Source organism: Didymosphaeria variabile (genome assembly GCF_027946475.1).
Source record: "Didymosphaeria variabile strain IMI 356815 chromosome Unknown scaffold_5, whole genome shotgun sequence".
In the NCBI taxonomy this organism is placed as follows: Eukaryota; Fungi; Ascomycota; class Dothideomycetes; order Pleosporales; family Didymosphaeriaceae; genus Didymosphaeria; species Didymosphaeria variabile.
The window spans coordinates 3,869,570-3,887,417 of NW_026611624.1; the positions used below are offsets into that span (position 1 = coordinate 3,869,570).

General features: G+C 53.7%; 6 protein-coding genes across 6 annotated transcripts; 1 reads left to right on the forward strand and 5 right to left on the reverse strand.

The window, feature by feature from the left end:
• Positions 1 to 1,675: 1,675 nt before the first annotated feature.
• Positions 1,676 to 3,648, reverse strand: N0V89_007738 (uncharacterized protein; the record flags this gene model as incomplete). Its single annotated transcript, XM_056216499.1, has 2 exons — positions 1,676 to 3,172; positions 3,298 to 3,648. 2 exons carry the CDS (start codon positions 3,646 to 3,648, stop codon positions 1,676 to 1,678), a joined length of 1,848 nt encoding a protein of 615 aa, XP_056070746.1.
• A 1,028-nt stretch (positions 3,649 to 4,676) lies between these two features.
• On the reverse strand, positions 4,677 to 6,557 carry N0V89_007739 (uncharacterized protein; the record flags this gene model as incomplete). The annotated part of the gene is made up of 3 exons (XM_056216500.1): positions 4,677 to 5,352; positions 5,401 to 5,995; positions 6,044 to 6,557. The coding sequence occupies 3 exons, from the start codon at positions 6,555 to 6,557 to the stop codon at positions 4,677 to 4,679; spliced, it is 1,785 nt and encodes a 594-aa protein (XP_056070747.1).
• A 913-nt stretch (positions 6,558 to 7,470) lies between these two features.
• On the forward strand, positions 7,471 to 8,932 carry N0V89_007740 (uncharacterized protein; the record flags this gene model as incomplete). The annotated part of the gene is made up of 2 exons (XM_056216501.1): positions 7,471 to 7,753; positions 7,803 to 8,932. The coding sequence occupies 2 exons, from the start codon at positions 7,471 to 7,473 to the stop codon at positions 8,930 to 8,932; spliced, it is 1,413 nt and encodes a 470-aa protein (XP_056070748.1).
• A 288-nt stretch (positions 8,933 to 9,220) lies between these two features.
• On the reverse strand, positions 9,221 to 10,880 carry N0V89_007741 (uncharacterized protein; the record flags this gene model as incomplete). Its single annotated transcript, XM_056216502.1, has 2 exons — positions 9,221 to 10,199; positions 10,234 to 10,880. The coding sequence occupies 2 exons, from the start codon at positions 10,878 to 10,880 to the stop codon at positions 9,221 to 9,223; spliced, it is 1,626 nt and encodes a 541-aa protein (XP_056070749.1).
• Positions 10,881 to 12,059: 1,179 nt separating this feature from the next.
• N0V89_007742 (uncharacterized protein) lies at positions 12,060 to 13,881 on the reverse strand (the record flags this gene model as incomplete). The annotated part of the gene is made up of 3 exons (XM_056216503.1): positions 12,060 to 13,365; positions 13,418 to 13,767; positions 13,822 to 13,881. The coding sequence occupies 3 exons, from the start codon at positions 13,879 to 13,881 to the stop codon at positions 12,060 to 12,062; spliced, it is 1,716 nt and encodes a 571-aa protein (XP_056070750.1).
• A 1,073-nt stretch (positions 13,882 to 14,954) lies between these two features.
• N0V89_007743 (uncharacterized protein) lies at positions 14,955 to 17,600 on the reverse strand (the record flags this gene model as incomplete). The annotated part of the gene is made up of 2 exons (XM_056216504.1): positions 14,955 to 16,049; positions 16,230 to 17,600. The coding sequence occupies 2 exons, from the start codon at positions 17,598 to 17,600 to the stop codon at positions 14,955 to 14,957; spliced, it is 2,466 nt and encodes an 821-aa protein (XP_056070751.1).
• Positions 17,601 to 17,848: the final 248 nt, after the last annotated feature.

Genomic DNA, 17,848 nt, shown 5'->3' on the forward strand with positions numbered 1-17,848 from the left:
ATAAACATGTAGATTCCATATGATGATTGCCTAAGAAGTTGCAATACTCATGGTATGGGCTCGTTCTTAACACACGCCATATGAATCCACCGTTAGGCTCCTGCCTGATATATCATCGTTGCCAGATGCTCCATCAAAGCAAGACTTGTAGATGCCCCTTAATTGTGGGCATTCTGGTCCAGAAGCCGAGAGCAATCGTCACATGTCCCCCTATCATTATATTCAACGCCTTCCGGATCGCAATCGCCTGGTGCGTTGCGATCGTCTTCCGGGCAGGCGTCTCCGTGCCAGATCTCCACGAGCATCTCGGAAAGACAGTGATGACACCTGGTCACCACCCAAACGCAGTCGGTCGTCTCTGATGCAGAAGCCGAAGAAGAGTTGGAGTTGGACATCTTGTATCGACGGTAGTTTGATACGTTGGTGTGTTGGATCTATAGTTCTCAATGCATTAGCTGTGTCATAATATGAGATGAGAGTACTACTTACGTCGTACAGCCGTAGTTGTTGTAAAGGTTGATCTGGAGGACAGAAGATTACACAAGCGGTCTTATATACAAAGGCTACGGCAAGCCTTTGCTGCCTACTTCCTTGAATTTTTATTAACGTCGCTATTGTTTGCCAGACACAAGTCACACTTGGGGCATTAGGCAGAGTGGTAGCCTCAAGTAAACGCAGACCGATCCGTGAAGGCACAGTGCAAACGGACTTTGCATTAACACGTCACCAGGACATCAAGCAGCAATCCATAATCGCCATCCCTAATCATTATACGAATGTTCAATAATATCGATTGATTTTACGCTGTACAGCATTGCACAGGATGTAGCAAGGCATCTAAAACAATGTAGCTGCGATGTCTACCAATCTCACTCTCATTATGGCAACTAGCAAATGACAATATTGGACGCGTAGATTCCGGTTGCGTAATCAATAGAGCTATTATCTTCTCGTGACGTTGCGCTAGGCTGTGGCCTGGGCTATTGGGGAGTGCTCCTAATGGAATGCAATCAATTGAATCTTTAATCACTTGATCACACTGAGTTCAACCACGTGAATACGGGCAGGTCCGGTATTCAGATACACCCCACCCCACAAATGCTTCAGATATTAGCATCACTAATCAGCGGCACAAGCACAAGCATGAAAGTATGTGGATAAGATGAGAATAGAAGTAAGGTAGGCGATGCAGAGTTTATCTACACTTAGTACTATCAAGCAGCTACAATGCGTACCATAATTCCATCCTAGGCATCACCACTTAACAGAACACCAGCAAGTCACACTAAAGCTATTCCCACGAACATTGACGTGATCAAAGTGCCGAAAGGAGACATGTTAGAGGCAAAGCCCGGTACACTGTCCTCACTAATGCAACATGTCCAGTGTTTCTTCCAAAAGAATCATTAATTTAACCAAAACCTCTAAACTAAACTGACATGAATGAAGCATGAGAACTGGTATTCGCCAAATGAGCTATCCAATTCCATGTGTAAAGCCACCGTCATAACCATATAGCCTTAATCAAGAATCCCCTTGAGCGCAGTCTGCATGTCGGAGCGTATCCTCTGTGTACCAAAATCGTACCGAGAACGATATGCAAACAACAGACCCCTCTCAATCAGTCCTAGTCCACACACTGTCCCACACCTCGTCTCCCTAACTGTTCTCAGCCTCAACAAAGTCCCCCAATCGAATCGTCATACGCCGTAGCGAAAGTCTCCCACCCCGCATGCATATCCGTCTCGCTCACGCAGCTCGAGTCGCTGGACGCCGTAGACCAAGTCGGTGAAGGCGGACGCGAAGTAGGCGACGATGGGTCCTCGTCCTTGCAAAGCTCGGAAGTCGTGGTGAAGATAAGGGTGTACACGGACGGAGAGATGAGGGGACGATGGGAAGATGAGCCATTCGCTAGGTCGATGAAGGAGGCCTTGCCGGAAGAAATGCCTCGCTTTGCACCGGCGCCAGCGGCTCCGAAAGTGATATTGAGCTTGGGGCGAGCAGTACGGCAGGAGAACGTGATGGGCGGGGTAGGCTTCGTATTCTGAGGGTTCGAGTCGTCTGCGCGCAATGTATCGGCGTGCTCGCTCTTCTGGCTGATGATATGCGATGCCTTGTCCATGATGAAGTTTTCGAGTTCCTGGGAGGCCACATCTTTGTTCTTGTTCGTAGCAAAGGGTCGATGAGACTCAGTCTTGCGAGGCTTTAGGTCGTTGTCGCGTAGCTTGTGCGTACCTCCGCCATCTCGCGCGACATCAGAGTATGACCTATTTACGCTGGAGTCTTTCAGATCCCGAGAAGCCTTGTCTTCAGAATTGGGCAAGTCCGACTGTGCCAAGGTATCTATAGGAGAAGAGGCTGATCCAGTGCTCGCCGTAGCGATCGGGGAGGCATATATAGAAGCCATTGCTTGCGCGACCATATCGAGTTTTGCAGTGGCCTTTCTCGTGGGCGGAAAGAACGAAATAGGCGTAGAGGCAAGTGATGCCTTGGCCAGAAGCTGTACACCTCCGCACTGCCGGTTCTGACGTCGCAGGTGCCGAATACGTGCCCTTGACAACTGCCTGGTCTTCTCGTCCCACAGCTCTCGGACCTTGGGCAACCACTTGTACCCTCGCCAATCCGCACGGCCACGCCTCTTGGGTGGAGGATACAGTGCTTTCTTGTTCGGCATGAAGGATTCTAGCACGCTGGAATGCTTGGAATCGGGCGACGTCAAGATGATACGTGGAAGCGCGTGGACTTTGAGCTCAGACGTTGTATCGGCAACGGGGTGATAGTTCGAAGTGCAACGCCCGCAGGTGAAGATGTCATGACCCTCCTTGTTGCATGTGATCTTATTCGCTTTCTCGATTTTGTCAAAGCGCTTGTGCGTGCCCTGGGGATCGGCGGTGCAGAAGATGCACTTTTGTACCTGCGTAAGATCGGAAGCACGCATCGGTGTCGCGTCGACGAAAGGTGTCTCGGTATCGGCTTGCGCCTTTGGTTCCGATTGTGCCTCTGTGTCAGGCGGTGCAGGAAGAGGAGCCGTGTCTGTGAGCCGTGTCTTTGATTCGTATTGCGCCGGTGCGACAGATTGGTACGCGGTACCGCTTGGTGTGGTTGATGTTGACTCAGAGCTACCATAGGTACCCATGAGCGGAGTGGTTGCGGAAATTACCTGCGTTTGCGGCTGTAAATGATGTTAGCCCAATGTTCAAGATTCCGCAGCCGCTATCAAGATGAAAACAATCAAGTGAAAGAAAGCAACGAAAACAAAACTCACAAAAACAATGCTATACTGCGCGGCTAACTTACCCCCTCCATGATAATAAAAGGATCAAACTCCTCATTCACCACCGGGAACACATTCCTAGCAGCTTTCCCCACGTCACCTGTTGTACGCCAGCTATCAAGCTCTTCACCGTCTTCGTTGACAGAGTTCCTAAGCGCCGACTCTCCACAGTCGTACACAAAGTCGATATGGTCCCTCTTCTTTTGGATCTTCTTCTTGAAGGCTACGCTGATCTTTCGCGAATGTCCCCTAATGCGCCTCCAGAATCGGTCCATGATCTCGGTCCTGCCAACAAGGCTCGTGAACAGGGCATGAAAATCGTCGGACTCGATGAAGTTGTAGCTGTCTTGTCCGCCCCGCTGACACCTCTGCATGTGGAAGAGGGAGCTTTGGAGAAAACCAGGAGTGTCAAATAGCTCCCCTTTACATATGGGACAAGATTTGTCTTGCTGGAGGGAGAAGCATACGGCGCGGTGGTGAAGCGCGTCGCTAACCGAGCACGCGGACAGGTCGCGGGCGCAGGTCAAGCATGAAGACTCGGGCATGTTGACCTTTGCGATCGGCGCTGGCGCGCTCTTCGGAAGACTCGGAGTCGGCGGCGGTAGAATGGGGTCTTTCGGTCGCGGAGCGCTGGTGGGGGCAGAACCTTTGCGTACTGCGACTGCAGCGAGATCAGACCAGCAAGAGTTGAAGTGAGCCACCCGTTTATTGATGGAACGGCCGATCACGTCCTTCTTGCACACAGGGCACAAACGAGTAATCTTTTCGACCGCTCCTTTTGGACGAGTATTGGTTTGCTCGCCCCCAGGTGGAGATTGCGCGGAATCAATGGTCGGAGTCTTCGGCGCGTCAACACTCCCGCCAGAAGACGCGACTTGATCACAAGCCGTGAAGTGAAGAACAGCCGTCATTGGATCTTGGGCGGTGTACTCGAGCTCGAGGCCACAATACGGGCACTTCCACAACATGTCGAGGTTGAGGTTGAGGTCGCGCTGTTGCGTTGAGCTGGGTGCGAACGCTGTTGTGCGCCTCAGATTTTTATCTGTGGTCGCTGAACGGAACGACGACCTGGGCCGTAGCTTATGACCTCATCGGTGAATCGAGTACGCGTGACTCAGAGCCAAGGTAAGACACACATGACTCTAGGCTCGTTTGATTCGGGTTATGGTTGAAAATAGTGTTTGACTTTGGAATAGCTGGAAACTTCGCGAGTTCGATACAGAAAGCGGCTTCCATTGGCCCCTCATGCGCGCTCGTAAAACGGATGAATAGATACATTTTTGTTACGGAAACAAGTATCTTGATCGAGTGAGGCTGCTTGAGTTCGTAAGAAAGCCGTTTGCTGGAAATAATGCGAGGGGCTCGTCGCCTCCGATCAACTTCGACCTCGATAGCACTTCCATTACGCCTCAGTCTTACGCGCAACGCCCCTCTTCTTCTCGAGATGCACTTCCACATGATTCGTGAAGTACTTCGAAGGGTCCCGCACTACAATAGCAGCAAGAAGCGCAACCACTCCAAACGGAATCGATGCCAACCAAGTAATCCGGAACGCATATGCGTAGGCGTACCGTGCCGCCCGAACGCAAGAATCAAAGACCTCTGTAGGTACATTAGAAAGTTTGGCCGCCTCACCTGGAACACCTAAGAGCGTCAACGTTACTGCCCCTATCAGCTCGCCCACGGACGATGACGCTACTCCACCAGCAGTCGCAGTTGCCGCAATCCTCTTCGCCACCTCCTTTTTCGCTGTCTGATCGAAGATTGACGAGAAGATAACCGAGCCGATGGAGCCTCCAACAGATCTAAAGGTCCCGATCAAGCCTATGGCTAGTCCGAGATCTCTCTGGGGCACGTTGAGGGATGCGGTTGTATAGCAGTTGAGCGTGATCCAACCGAACGGGAACATAGCAAGGAATTGCACCGCCATGAGCCAGTTGATGTTCGTAGGTGTAATGAGTGCCGCGAGGCCAAAGAAGAGCGTTTGCATGAAGACAGCAAAAGTCAGCTGGTAGTGCACGTGTTTGATGTAATGAACCAGTGCTGGGACAAGGCATCCTCCGATGAGCTGCCCGAAGCTGTGTTGCGTTAGCTTACAACTACTGTAACGTGTCGTAGAGACTCACCCAGAGGGAAGAGAGTAAAGACCGATCTTGATCGGGTCTGGTGTGTGCAAGTACAGGATTGTCTGGGCGTTCAAAGCGGAGGCCGCAAAGAACACCATCCCCGCGACGAAGACCAAGACGATAAGTGCCGAGAAGTCACGAAAGCTCCGGAAGAGGTACCACGGGAAGAGTGGATCTGCCGGCACGAAAGCGTCGTAAACGAATGCGCTGATGAATGTGAGAAGGCCGAGCACTAGAGGCGCGACGGTTCCAGCGTCGCCCCAAGCATAAGTGTTGCCACCAGAGTTCAGACCGTAGAGGAATACGACAAGGCCAGCCGCGAAGAGGAATGCAGCAACGAAGTCTAGCTCCTTGAACTCTTGCCACTTCGTCTTATGATCTGGTCGGGGGTGGCTGGGCGGAAAGTACACAAGGAGGGTCCCGATGAAGCTGAACGCTCCATAGCCGATGCAGAGGTAAAACATGATCTTCCAGCTCGCCTTGGTAACCATGGCGTTAGCAAGAAGCGTTGATGGAACAGCCCATGATGCGAGGTTGAACTCCGTCCACGCGAGCCCGATACCCCTGTATTTGTTCGGTAAAATCTCAGAGATGCCTGAAATCTGGGTTAGCAACTATGAGCAATGGGGATTTGTTGACGCACCAGCATACGCAACGGATACAGTCCCGATGCTCGCTCCCAGAATGACCTCTCCAGCAATCAACTGATTCATCGTTTTACTTGTACAACAGACAATGCCGCCAATGACCGTCAAGAATTGACCAAAAAGGATGACAATTCGTCTACCAAAGATATCCGAAATTTTGCCAGCAATGGAGAACCCGATAGCCGCAGCAGCGCCCCATCCGGAAGGTATCCAGAAGTCGATATTAGCGCCGCCCAGCTTTTGTGACAATTGCACTAGGATGGGCGTTACCAGAATGAAACCAAACATGATAGGGCCGGTGAAGGAGGTGCCGAGGAAGAGCGCTGAGAGTAGAACGGGCCATGTGAGTTTCTGTGCGTGTTCGGGATTGTCTTCAAGGGCGGCCTTGTGTGGATCTTCATAGCCGGCTGGAACATCGTATTCCTCCTGATGTTCGGCCTTCAATTCAGTCTTTGAGTCCGGCTTCGGTATTGCTGCCTCTTCAATCCTCACATCTCTGTTTGACTCCATCGCAACGTATATGTTCCAGAGGCTCTGCCTCGCGCCTTGCCACAGCGTGCTTGCCGTGAGGCTCCTGGAGGTGGTCGTGCTCGTACAAAGAGACACTAATGATAATGGATAGGGTTCAAAGATGCCAATACAGCGTATGTTAGGTCTTCAGCAACTGAAGTCACTGGCTGGGGTGTGCCACTTAAGTACTCCTATTGCTGTGCCAATAGGACGCTTCCTTCTCCAAGCTATCTGGTGGGGCGCAAATGCAGTCGTAGGCGTGCAACGTAAGGCTGATATTTTGACGGACCGATTGCATCTCGGATATGCGTCTCTGATAGCCAAGGTGTCACGGATGTACAACCCCGTGGGAACGTAGGAAGACCCTGGGCTAAGCGAGTAAGGAGTGTGCGGGGAAATGTGGGGTGTCGCATCCTTCCGTTCTGGAGGTGGGATCTTCATCAATCGTAAAGCAACAAAGTTCTGACGAGTGATATTGCATGGCTATTATTCAAGTTGGAATCGTGTTTCTCGTACCAAGTGTCACATCGTGAACGGTGAGATAGCTTCCTCTCACATCTTACTCGGAGTCTCTCATGCCGGGCGTTCAACAACAACACGGAAGGTGCGGGACTAAACGGTGGGGCTCCTACACCAGCTGCGCCTACGATCTACACGTTTGTCATCGAGCTATTCCCTCGGCAGTTATACAGTAGTCTTGTGGTACGGACCTAAAAGCTGCCCTGCTGAGAACATACGCCATACTCGTATTACACGAACACTGGCAGCCGGTTCCATCCTTGGCATCACCTACTCAACGCAACCCAAGTCAAATCATAGCCATTCCCACGAGCTTCCGCGGGTTGCTTAACAGCACGTGACAAAGTGCCGAAAGAGAACGAACACTGACTGCCCCAACGCCACGAGGTACAACATGCTTGGACCGAAAGCAGCGGTGCTTATTCTGGTCTTTCTCTATGTAGCCATACGCCAGCTGTGGGATCTCACCTACCGGATCTTCTTCTCGCCGTTGCGGAAGCTCCCGGGTCCCTGGATAACAAACATTTCCAGCATCCCAGAAGTAAATGCACTGAAAGAGCAACGGAGAACAAAATGGGTCAACAGCCTCTTCGAGCAGAACCCCGGCGCAGTGGCAGTCCGGACCGGCCCGAAAGCGGTATCGTTCAATCATCCGGACGCCGTCAAGGCGATATACGGTAGGTAAGTACCTAATCTAAAATAGACCGGGCTCTGACGTTCTCACAGGCCATGGCAAAGGCCAAGATGAGTTTGGAAAGTCCAGCTGGTACGACGCCTTCTCGACGACCGGCGAATCGCTCTTCTCCACGCGCTCAAAGAAGCGGCACGCTATGAAACGCAGAATGGTAGCGCACGGCTTCAGCGCTCAGAGTCTGCAGCTTTTCGAACCATACGTCGATCTCACGCTGGAAAAATTCATGAAGCGCATGGATGAGTTTGCGCGGACTGAAGAACCTTTTGACATATACTTCTGGTTTGAGCTCTTCACCATGGACCTCATGGGCGAACTTGCCCTAGGCAACAACTTCGGCGTCCTCGAAGCAGGCAAACCAGCGCGGTACTCCACGCTCGTAGAACTGTCGCAGCGCTTCGGGAACCTAAGCGGCGTTCTCCCATTCGGAAAGTACAGCAAGAAAATACTAAGCTGGGTGCCCTTACCATACGTCCAAATGCTATGGAAAGCGCGCGTAGAATATCTAGAGTATGCCCGCCACGCACTCGAGAAGCGCTTCCAGAACGACCGCGCACAAGTGAAGCAGAGTGGAAAACAAAGACAAGACATCATGCAGCGCTTCATCGAAGCCTCCGACCCCGAGACAGGTCGAAAAATGGACTTCGACGAGCTGCGCGCTGAAACATCCTCACTCATGTGCGCATCTCACATTCAACCCAACTGCACATCACTAACAGCACCCCAGGGTCGCAGGCGCATCCACAGGCAGCGTAACAATGAACTGGATGACATACTATCTCTGCAAAAACCCCGATATCAAAACCCGCCTCGTCAACGAATTAGACACCATGTTCCCAAACGCAAACGCAAACACAAGCAAATATCAACCTCTTCCATACACGCAGCTAAACACCATCCGCCTCCTCGAACACTCCGAAATGGAATGTCTCCGCCTCCACCCCCAATCGGCTACGCCATGCCCCGCGACACGCCCCCTCCGGCGCCCTCATCTGCACCCACTTCATCCCAGGCGGCACCGCCGTCGGCGTCCCCGCCGCCACCATCGGGCGCAACGCCTCCGTGTACCCCTCCCCAGAGTCCTTCCTCCCGGATCGCTGGACAACCCCACCCCGAGATGAAGTCTTGTTTTCTAGCTTCGGCGCGGGAAGTCGGCAGTGCATAGGGCGGAACGTGGCGAACCAGTTTGTCGTCAAGATGATTGCGGGGTTGTTGGTTAGGTATGAGGTTGAGCTGGAGGAGGGGGCGTTGGTGCTGGGGACGAGGGAGTTTACGATTTTGAAGCCGGATAGGAAGTATCGTGTTGTGGTGAGGCGGAGGGAGGGAAGGGAAACGGAAAGGGAAAGGGAGGGAGGGAGGGCTGCGGCGTAGGATGAATAGCTTTGAGGGTTGGACGGGGAGTCCGATCGTTGTGTGTGTGTTGTGGAAGGGTGATGTCCAGATGTTGTGCGTTTCAAGCCGGTGGAACCGTAGGTAGGCGCGCCAGGGCATGCAGAACGCCTGAACCAAGGCGGTGGCAGTGCGTCTTGCTCGCGTGCCGGATGCGGTAGAGAGTCTCGAGGCGACGGCCGGCATCTTCCCCGTTCGTACCCTGCGGCGGCGTTGCGCACACCATCGTCTCAGGCGCATCGTTCAGCCGAATCATCTTCATCGCGGCGCGTTCATTCCAGATAGGCTTCCTGAGTCCTTTGACGTGTGCGGTGTGCGTGGCGACAAGCGCTGCCTTTGGAGACGAAGCCTTCTCTTCCCTCGTTCCATGCTGGTGGTGTTCCGGCACAACATGCGGAACGACTTCGTCAGGGGAATCTTCTTCCGCCTTCACGATTACGCCAGCCATCGAAGGCGCTGCTCCCGAAAGCGAATCGACCACCTCGTCGACCAGCCCTTCAATCAGCTCTTTGAGCATCTCCTCCATACTCTCATCGACCTGCTTGCGCTGCTCATTCTCAGGTACATTGATAACGAAGCGGGAATCTTCAACCGCCTCAAGTTCGTCATCAGTCGATACAATAACTGAAGTCTCCGGTGTCGTGGAGTGCGTGGCGTCTTCATCGTCTGAGAAAAGACCTGTGTCGTGCTCGGAGTCGTCGTGATCTGAGCCGCGCTTCTCAGCCTTTGATGTGTCGTTGGCGCTCTCGAATGGCGCGGCGGTCCTGGTATCCGTTACGAGTGAAGACGAACTGACGTCCTCCACCAGGTCGCCGTCGTCGTCGGTGCCTTCGATGCGAGAAACCCCATTCGTCCCCAGAGGAACCACGTTTTCTCCTCGCAAACCAGCCGGAGAATCCTCTCCAGTGTTGGCCTTTACTTCATATCCACCTTGAGCAGACAATTCCACTTCCACCTCTGTCTTGTCTTGCATCTCCCCCTCCCACTTCTCAATCACCCCAGCCTCATCCTCCCAAATATCTTCCTCCTCCCTCTCTTCATACCTAACCTCCCCTAAGCTTACTCCCACAATACCACATCATCTCCTGGAACGCCACCCCCTCTCCTCCTTCACCTTCCGCCAGCCCCGCGTATACTTTCCCCAGCCTCCCAGAGTAACTCCTCGTACGCCGGCTTGCCCTCCCGGCCCCAATCCAGTTCGTACGCCGTGTTGGGCGGAAAGGCGGGAGGGATGTAGTAGTCTGGTGGGAAGGGGTTTGGAGGTAGAAGGAGGTGGGGCCGGGGAGCTTCTTGCGGGACTGGGTGGAGGAAGAGGGAGGGTGGGTTCGGGGTACATGGGAGGGTAGGAGGTTGTGGTTGTCTTCGTCGTCCGAGTCCGAGTCTGAGTCTGTGTCTTCGTCGTCGTGGTTGTAGCCGCCGCGCCTTAGTGTAGGCTCAGGGGTAGCTGGGCGCGGTGGGATGTCGAGCTCTTCGCGGAACAGCGCGTCTGTCTCGTCGACCGTCGGCGCGTTGTCGAAGTCGTCGTCAGTGGCTGTCTGCTCCTCGTCCTCGTCGTCACCCTCAGCGTCCTTGTCGTCGTCGCCCATGTCACCAAACGAGCTGCCAGGGCTGCCATAGTACCCACAGCTGCTCGCCCCAGCCCGGACAACCTCCATATCGAAGTCATCCTCGTCGTCATCCGCCCAGCTGTAGCCGTGGATGTTCTTGCCGTAGCAGGCGTCCATCTTCTCCGCTGTTGAGATTACTGTGTGAAGATGTGGTTGTGTATCGAATAGAATGCGCGGACTCTGTGTCTGCGCAGAATTTCTCTGGAACTGCCTCTGAGGTAGCTTTCTCGACGTCGGTGTAGTAATGCCTGAATAAGGAAGTGTATGTGTGTGTATGAGCTAGAAAGCTGTGTAGAATGCGCGGGATAGCTGGTGTAGCTTGTGTAGTCTGCGCGGACGTGAGGTCAAGGTAGAAATCTACGAGAGCGGGTTCCTGCTGTTGGTCGAAGTGACCTTGTGCGGGCGCACCTACGCGCGCCTGGTGAATCACGTGGTTGCCCGGCAACAAACTCAACCTACACAGTGGTGCAGCGCCGCCGCTCTTGCGCGGTGAAAGGGAATGACGTAGATAGATAGCTCATTTATTGAATTATAGCTTCGTAAGGGCTTGTCCCTCGCTGAGCCGCAGCCTGCATGTTGGCGCATTTCACTACATCGACTCCATACTATCTTCGTCATCTCATCTCATTCACCGCCGACCACTTCTAGTTCACCGGGAATCGTCCCAGTCCGCATCGGATATCCTCGTATAATTTGCGTCCTACACCACAACGAGTCTTCCTCTGCGACTGTCAGCCCGCCGTCAAAGCAGTACTAATTGGCAGCCGTACCTAGCACGGCGCTGGCATCACCACTGCTTGAGACCTGCAGCCTCATTGATAGTAAGCGCTCGAAGGGACCTCTGTATAGTCGTTGCCATCTTGGTCATCCACAGCAAAGATCTGCTGCCGGGTTTGCGGCGTCAGTGCCGTTTGTCTGTGTTGGCTTTCCCGTCTCTTCGCGTTGGCATCACTATGCTTGAATCCTGCAACCTCGTTGATGGCGAGCGCTCGAAGTGGCCTTGTATGGATCGTCGTTGCCATCTTGGTCTTTCAAAGCGGGTTTCTGTTCCCGGTTTGCGGTGTCAGACCCGTCCGTGCAGGCCTTCCCATCTCTTCGCGCCGTGCTCTTCGATCTTCGGGCACCGTTCTTCCTGGGCCGTTCTTCGATGGCGATCCTGCCCTCCTCACGGGCTCACTCAACTTGCCCCATTCTTGCCCCGCAGCTGCGCCAAAGTCCCATCTCAGCGACCCAGTCACCATTATCTTTACCCTTCCAAACCCCCTGGAGCAGGCCCTCAAATCAACCCCAAAACACTCAACCCCTTCCCCTACTCGCCCCATCCTTCCCCATCTCCCCATCTGCCCCCTGCCCAAGCAACAACTCAATAATCATGCTCCTCTCCCTACTATCCACCTTGGACGACCCCACCGCCATCTGGAAAGGCGTCGTCCCGTCTAGAGTCTCCCGATTCACATCCGCGCCTATCTCAAGCAGCCACTTCGCCGTGCGGTACCCGCCGGGCGTCCTGACAGCGAGATGTAGCGGCGTTTCGCCCTGCTGGTTAGGCGTGTCGAAGTAGATGCCTACGTCGACGAGCCACTGGAGGTTGGACAGCTGTGAGCCCAGGACCGCAGCGTGGATCGCGGAGTAGTACGCTGAGTGCGAAGTCTGCGTCATGTCTGCGCCGTACTCGACTAGAAGGCGCAAAATGGGTGTAGAAAAGCTGTGCGCTGCGCGGAGGAGCACGGTGCCGAATTCCAGGTCTGCGGCGTCGGGATCTGCGCCTTCCCAGAGGATCTGCTCTACTTCTGCGGGCGTCGTCTTGGACGAGATGTTCTTGAGGATCCAGTCCAGGGCGGACTTCTGGTCTCTGCTGAGGCGCCGGCGGGTGTCTTTTGCGACGGCGATTTTGTCGTTTGTGAGCCGCTGGTGGATGATTGAGCGGCCTTCGGAGCTGATGATTGTGGAGGCGATGGTGTAGATGCCGTTCTTTTTTTTGGTCTTGGGCATCTTGGGGGCTTTCATGGCTAGCTGGGGGGAATCGACTCTTTCGGGGATGTCTGGCTTGGGGGATCTCGGCTTGCTGGAAGACGCCGTTTGGGTTCCGGTGGTGGTGCAGCTTTCTGCGTAGAAGGTGCCTCGCGATGGGGCTCTGTCGTCATCAACTGTCTCTGCAAAGCTTGCACGTGGGTCGGTCAGCGCCAATGAAGGAGGTGGAGCTGTGAGAGATAGATTGGCTTGGTTTACTACGTTTGCTATCCAGGCGCCGATCCCGCTTGAAAGGGATAGTGTTGATGGCAGTGGAGGAAGGCTCTTATCTTGTGCTCCAGGTAGATCGAACGGGATAGGCACCATAAGTCGTTTAGTCTGTAAGCTGGGTCGTTCTGGAGATGCCTGCGGTGAAAGACATTCCTCCAGCTGAAAAGCAACACACGCTCTGGTCTTGTCAAAAGAAGCATAGAGGATCGGTAGCCGGCCTTGAGTGATGTCCTCAACGTGACGTCGCTCATTGTCAAGTCTTTCCAGAAATTGTTGCCAGACCTCCGGATCATCGTCATCAAAGAAAGACCGCCTGTTGGGTGAAGTTATCTCGTACGTGGTGGCGTTGGGTAGTGTGAATCTGTTCTATATTTAGCCATAGCCTCCCAATAAGGAAGCGCACATATACTCACAGCTCCACCAGGTCAAGCAGGAGGTCCAACGCGCACCGAACAGCTTTCAGGTCGTTTTTCAAGCCGGTCAATTGGGCTGCTTTGAGGACCTGCCAAGGCCCCGTGCGGTCCTGACTCGCGGATAGGCGCACGATGGGTTTATGGCAACATTCCGTCGCCGACGAGCAGCAATCTAGAAATCCCGAGGCGGCCTCGAGCAGGAGTGAGGGAAGATTGGGGTTCGCATTGGAGAAATCGTCGCGAGCGATGTCCAAGGCAACCTTGATGGCAAGCAGGTCGGCACAGAGGGCATTGATATCATGTCTAGCGTTGCGTAACCCGCGTGCGATGCCGCTGGTATCTGTGATGATCTACCCAGATTCTAGTCAATATGATATTAAGGTAGATGGGCGGCAGCAACGCACCTGAGCAATGCCTGAACCTATGGCTGCGCATCGTGCCGCAAGCGTGCTGTGTCCGGACATGTCGAACACTTTGCGTGCATGGGAGTCGTGATGTTTGTCAGTCGTTTCTTGTCGCTTTTGTGTGCAGCATCAGGAGGGCAATTGGAGTGTGGTCGGCGTAGAGACTGCGATGTGATGTGATGGGATGTGATGGCTGCTGACGCGGGGGTGATGGCAGCCGCAGCTGGCAATACGGTATGGAATGTAAGAAGAAGGCATCTACACGAGTGGCATGAGGCGTCGATGCACAGGGGATTATCTAATAGGAAGGCAGTCGTGCCGCCGGAGTGCAGGCAGTTGTGCTGCTGTACGGCGTCGCACGAGGCGCGCAATGCATGCCATACCGCCAGTGTCGCCGAGCGCTGCCGCCGTGCTGGGTGCGAAAGCCAGAAAGGGGCCTCGAGCACGAGCTACAAGGGCCCACGCCCACATCACCGCCCTATAGCGACGCGACGGTGTTTGTCAAACCACACCTGGCATGTACGGAGACTCGACGTTGTCGTGGGTTGGGCTGAGAGGTGAAACAGTCCGATCGCATGCCTCATCTGTGGCTGTTCGTGTCGACTCCTACTGCCAGCGCAGACGGTGCGGGCCAAGCGCTCAATGGCAGCAAAGCACCGGCATGCAGGCAGCCTGAGCGTGAACGTGCGAGTTGTTGGCAGCATGTCCGGGCTGCCCTTGGTGGAATACTCCGTGTCCGAAGTCCCGCCTCGTCAAACTCGCTGTCGAGGAAGATGCAAGCGCTGGTGCCAACAGCAGGCCCGTATTCGTGAAGATGTGCGCGCAACAGCCAGCATCAGCCCGACCCTTCGCTCCACAACATCCGCAGAGGCGCGCTGCTAGAGCGAACAGGGCCATTTGCACGCTAATCGCTTGCCAATCTCCACTGTGCAGCCCTATGGGACATGCCTGCAGCACACGAGCTGACAGCATGCAATGCGTATAAGATGCCAACGTCAACAGTATCCAATACGTACAAGATGCCAACGCAGCAGAAGCATCAATAAGCGAAGATCTGCACAGCAGGCAATCCCATTCTACGAACTAAACCATCCATCAAAGAACCGGAAGCGCACTATCCGTCCACCAAGCTTCTAGTCGACGATGCCAGGCGGAAGAAAAGAAACATAATCAACAGGCGCAGGCTCTATACCATCAGCTCGCCCGGATATCCTCAACAAGTCGCCTTTCACCACCGTAATGTTCCTAAACGTGATACGTGTCGCTGAATGCCCGTCAAGATAAACAGACGGCGCGTGCCCCAGCTTGTCCTCCAGATCGCCTGTCCAGCTGCCAATCGTCCTGTTGTTCAGCTGCAGCTCGTACTGCGACTTGCCTCCTATCAAGTCGAAGTAATTGACCGCTACATCATATATCCCCGACCCAAAGGTCACGTTCGTTGTCGCCGTGCCCACCGTAGAATTCGATGCAGTGACAATGGCCGTGGCGCCTGACGCTGCATGGAAGGGGTCCACGCGGTAAGTCTTGTACCCGCTGAGCGTCATTTTCTCGGCTTCAATGCGGTAGGGATGGTTCCCTACTCTTTTAGCCTGGTCCTCGATTTCGGAGAGATTATGGTAGAATTGGTTGATGGAGTCGCGCCAGACGAGCGCATGGCCAGCTTGAAAAGTCTGTCTGAACAAGACGTGCTCGTAGCGTTCGCTGTCGATATTGCTCTTGAGCGACTCCCATTGCTTCACTAACGTTTGCGCGGTCGCTGCGCCCTCGTAGTGTGAGTCGTAGAAGTGCTGGATGACGGTTTTGCCCGACTTCAGCTGGTGCGTGTAGATGACGTGATGGAACCAGAGCAGCAAGTTATCCGGTGTGGTTTCGATGTTTTCGTATACATTAGCCACAGCTGGGGGATACTGTCCCGCATTTGCAGTACCATTCTTGACCGTGCGATCCATGCCGATGCTGAATTTGTCTGCCCGCGTCCACTGACCCCACCCGTTATTATCCAGTGTGGCGGGATTAGGCCCGAAATGGGTATACAGGATGTCTGTTAGAGTTTGGACGCCCAGGTTTCCAGTGTAGTTCTCATAAGTAGGCCATGACTTCATCGACATGTCGGTGATGGTCTCAAGTACTTTCGGGTCGTGGCCAAAGGTCAATCGGATCCAATCTTGCAAGATTTCCTCTGCATCGAGAGACGGATCCCAGGCCAGTAGACCGTAAGCGTAGAGGTTCTGCAATAATTAGTTCTGTATTAGGATAGGATGTATAGTGGCGTGATGCCGCCGCAGGGTCAACCCCGGATACGAGATTGACGCAAGGACTCCATCGGACACTAACGTTTAGACACGTAACAGAATGACACTCACCGACATTGCAAGATGGCTGCCCAGCCAGGTTGCGTTCGTGCCTACATTTACTACGCCGGCCGATCCACCCAGTGGCCGCCTAAACCGCTCACCAGAGACAATGTCCTTCACCTTGGAAGAGCGATTGTCAGCTTTTAGATCGAATTCGAGGATTTCTTTCCACAGAGGTGCAAGATACACGAGATGCGTCTGTTGGCCAAGGTACTCCTGGGTTACCTGAAGCTCGATTGCGGTGCTTGTGTTTCGCAGAGTTGAGAACAGTGGCGAAGCAGGTTCTCGAACCTGAAAGTCAATCGGACCATACTTGATCTGTACCACAACATTATCGTCAAACTTTCCATCCAAGTCACGGAAGAATTCGACTGCTGCATTTGCCCGATCGGCCTTCCAATTCGTCTCATTGATATGGTTGTCATAGACGAAGGCTCTGAACATGATGATGCCGCCATGTGGCTTGGCTGCTCTGGCGAACATGTTTGCCCCCTCTGCGAGAGTACGATTGAATGTAAGAGGTCCTGGCTGACCCTCGCTGTTGGCTTTGACTAGATAACCCGCCATGTCTGGAACGCGTGCGTAGATCTGGTTTGTGATATTTGCCCACCAAGCATCAACGGTAGGATCCAACGGATCGAAAGTGCTTAGACCTCCAAATGTTTGCGGAGACGCGAAGTTGAGCGAAATACCCAACTGCACACCGTACGGCCTCATCGCATCGGCCAGTCTTCCTAGTCCGTCGATGTTTCGTGCGCTCAGGAGCGTTGCATTAGCGTTGACATTATTGACAATGATTCCATTGATGCGAATGGAGGCTAGAAGGCGCGCATATTCGGCGACGCGCGTGGTATTTTCAGTAACGAACCCATTCTCAAAGAAGATGGACGGTCCCGCATATCCACGCTCGATGCTTCCGTCGAGATTGTCCCATTCGTTGGTCCATCTGATAGGCGCATGAGGATTTGATACGTATGAAACAGTGTCGAGTTGCCCCTGCGCAAGACGCGAAAGATAGTCGAAAGCCCCATACAGAGCGCCTCGCTCGTTTTGACCCAGTATCAGCACCTGTCGTCCCTCGATGCTCAGGAAATAGCCATCCTCTTCGATGTCCCCGGCCTCGTCGAAATCGCCATAACTCTTCTGATATGCGTGAGCCGTCCCCACTATGATGGTACCGTCCTTGCTTGTTGAAGTTCCGTTGCTGAGTGTTTTCCCCAAGATGCCCTGGATCCCCCTGTGAAGCTCTTGCTGCGCGGTGTATACCGGACTGCTCTTAGTGTTGTTCAAGGCTATGATTGATGAAGGGATGGAACTATAGCTGCTAGCATAGGGAAGTGGGGCGTAGCGGAGCCATCCCGCGGACCCATCTTCACCGGACGCAAGTCCCAGGAATAACCCGACAATGAACCCAGATAAAAGCATTGTGTCGCAACACAACCGAAGAATATCTTTCAATTCCTGTGTCTTTGAGCCCTATATGTAAGACGTAATACATTTGGATTGACAATTGGAGGGATAAATGAAGTGCTCCCAGTGATATCATGGAGTTAAGTGTCGCTCATTCAGCCTAAAGGCCGGCAGTGAAGCGTAAAGGGTACGCATAGCGGGTTTAGCGTGCAGCAAGATGGAGAATTCCTGGAAGATCGGATCTGTTGTGGAGAGATGGCGAT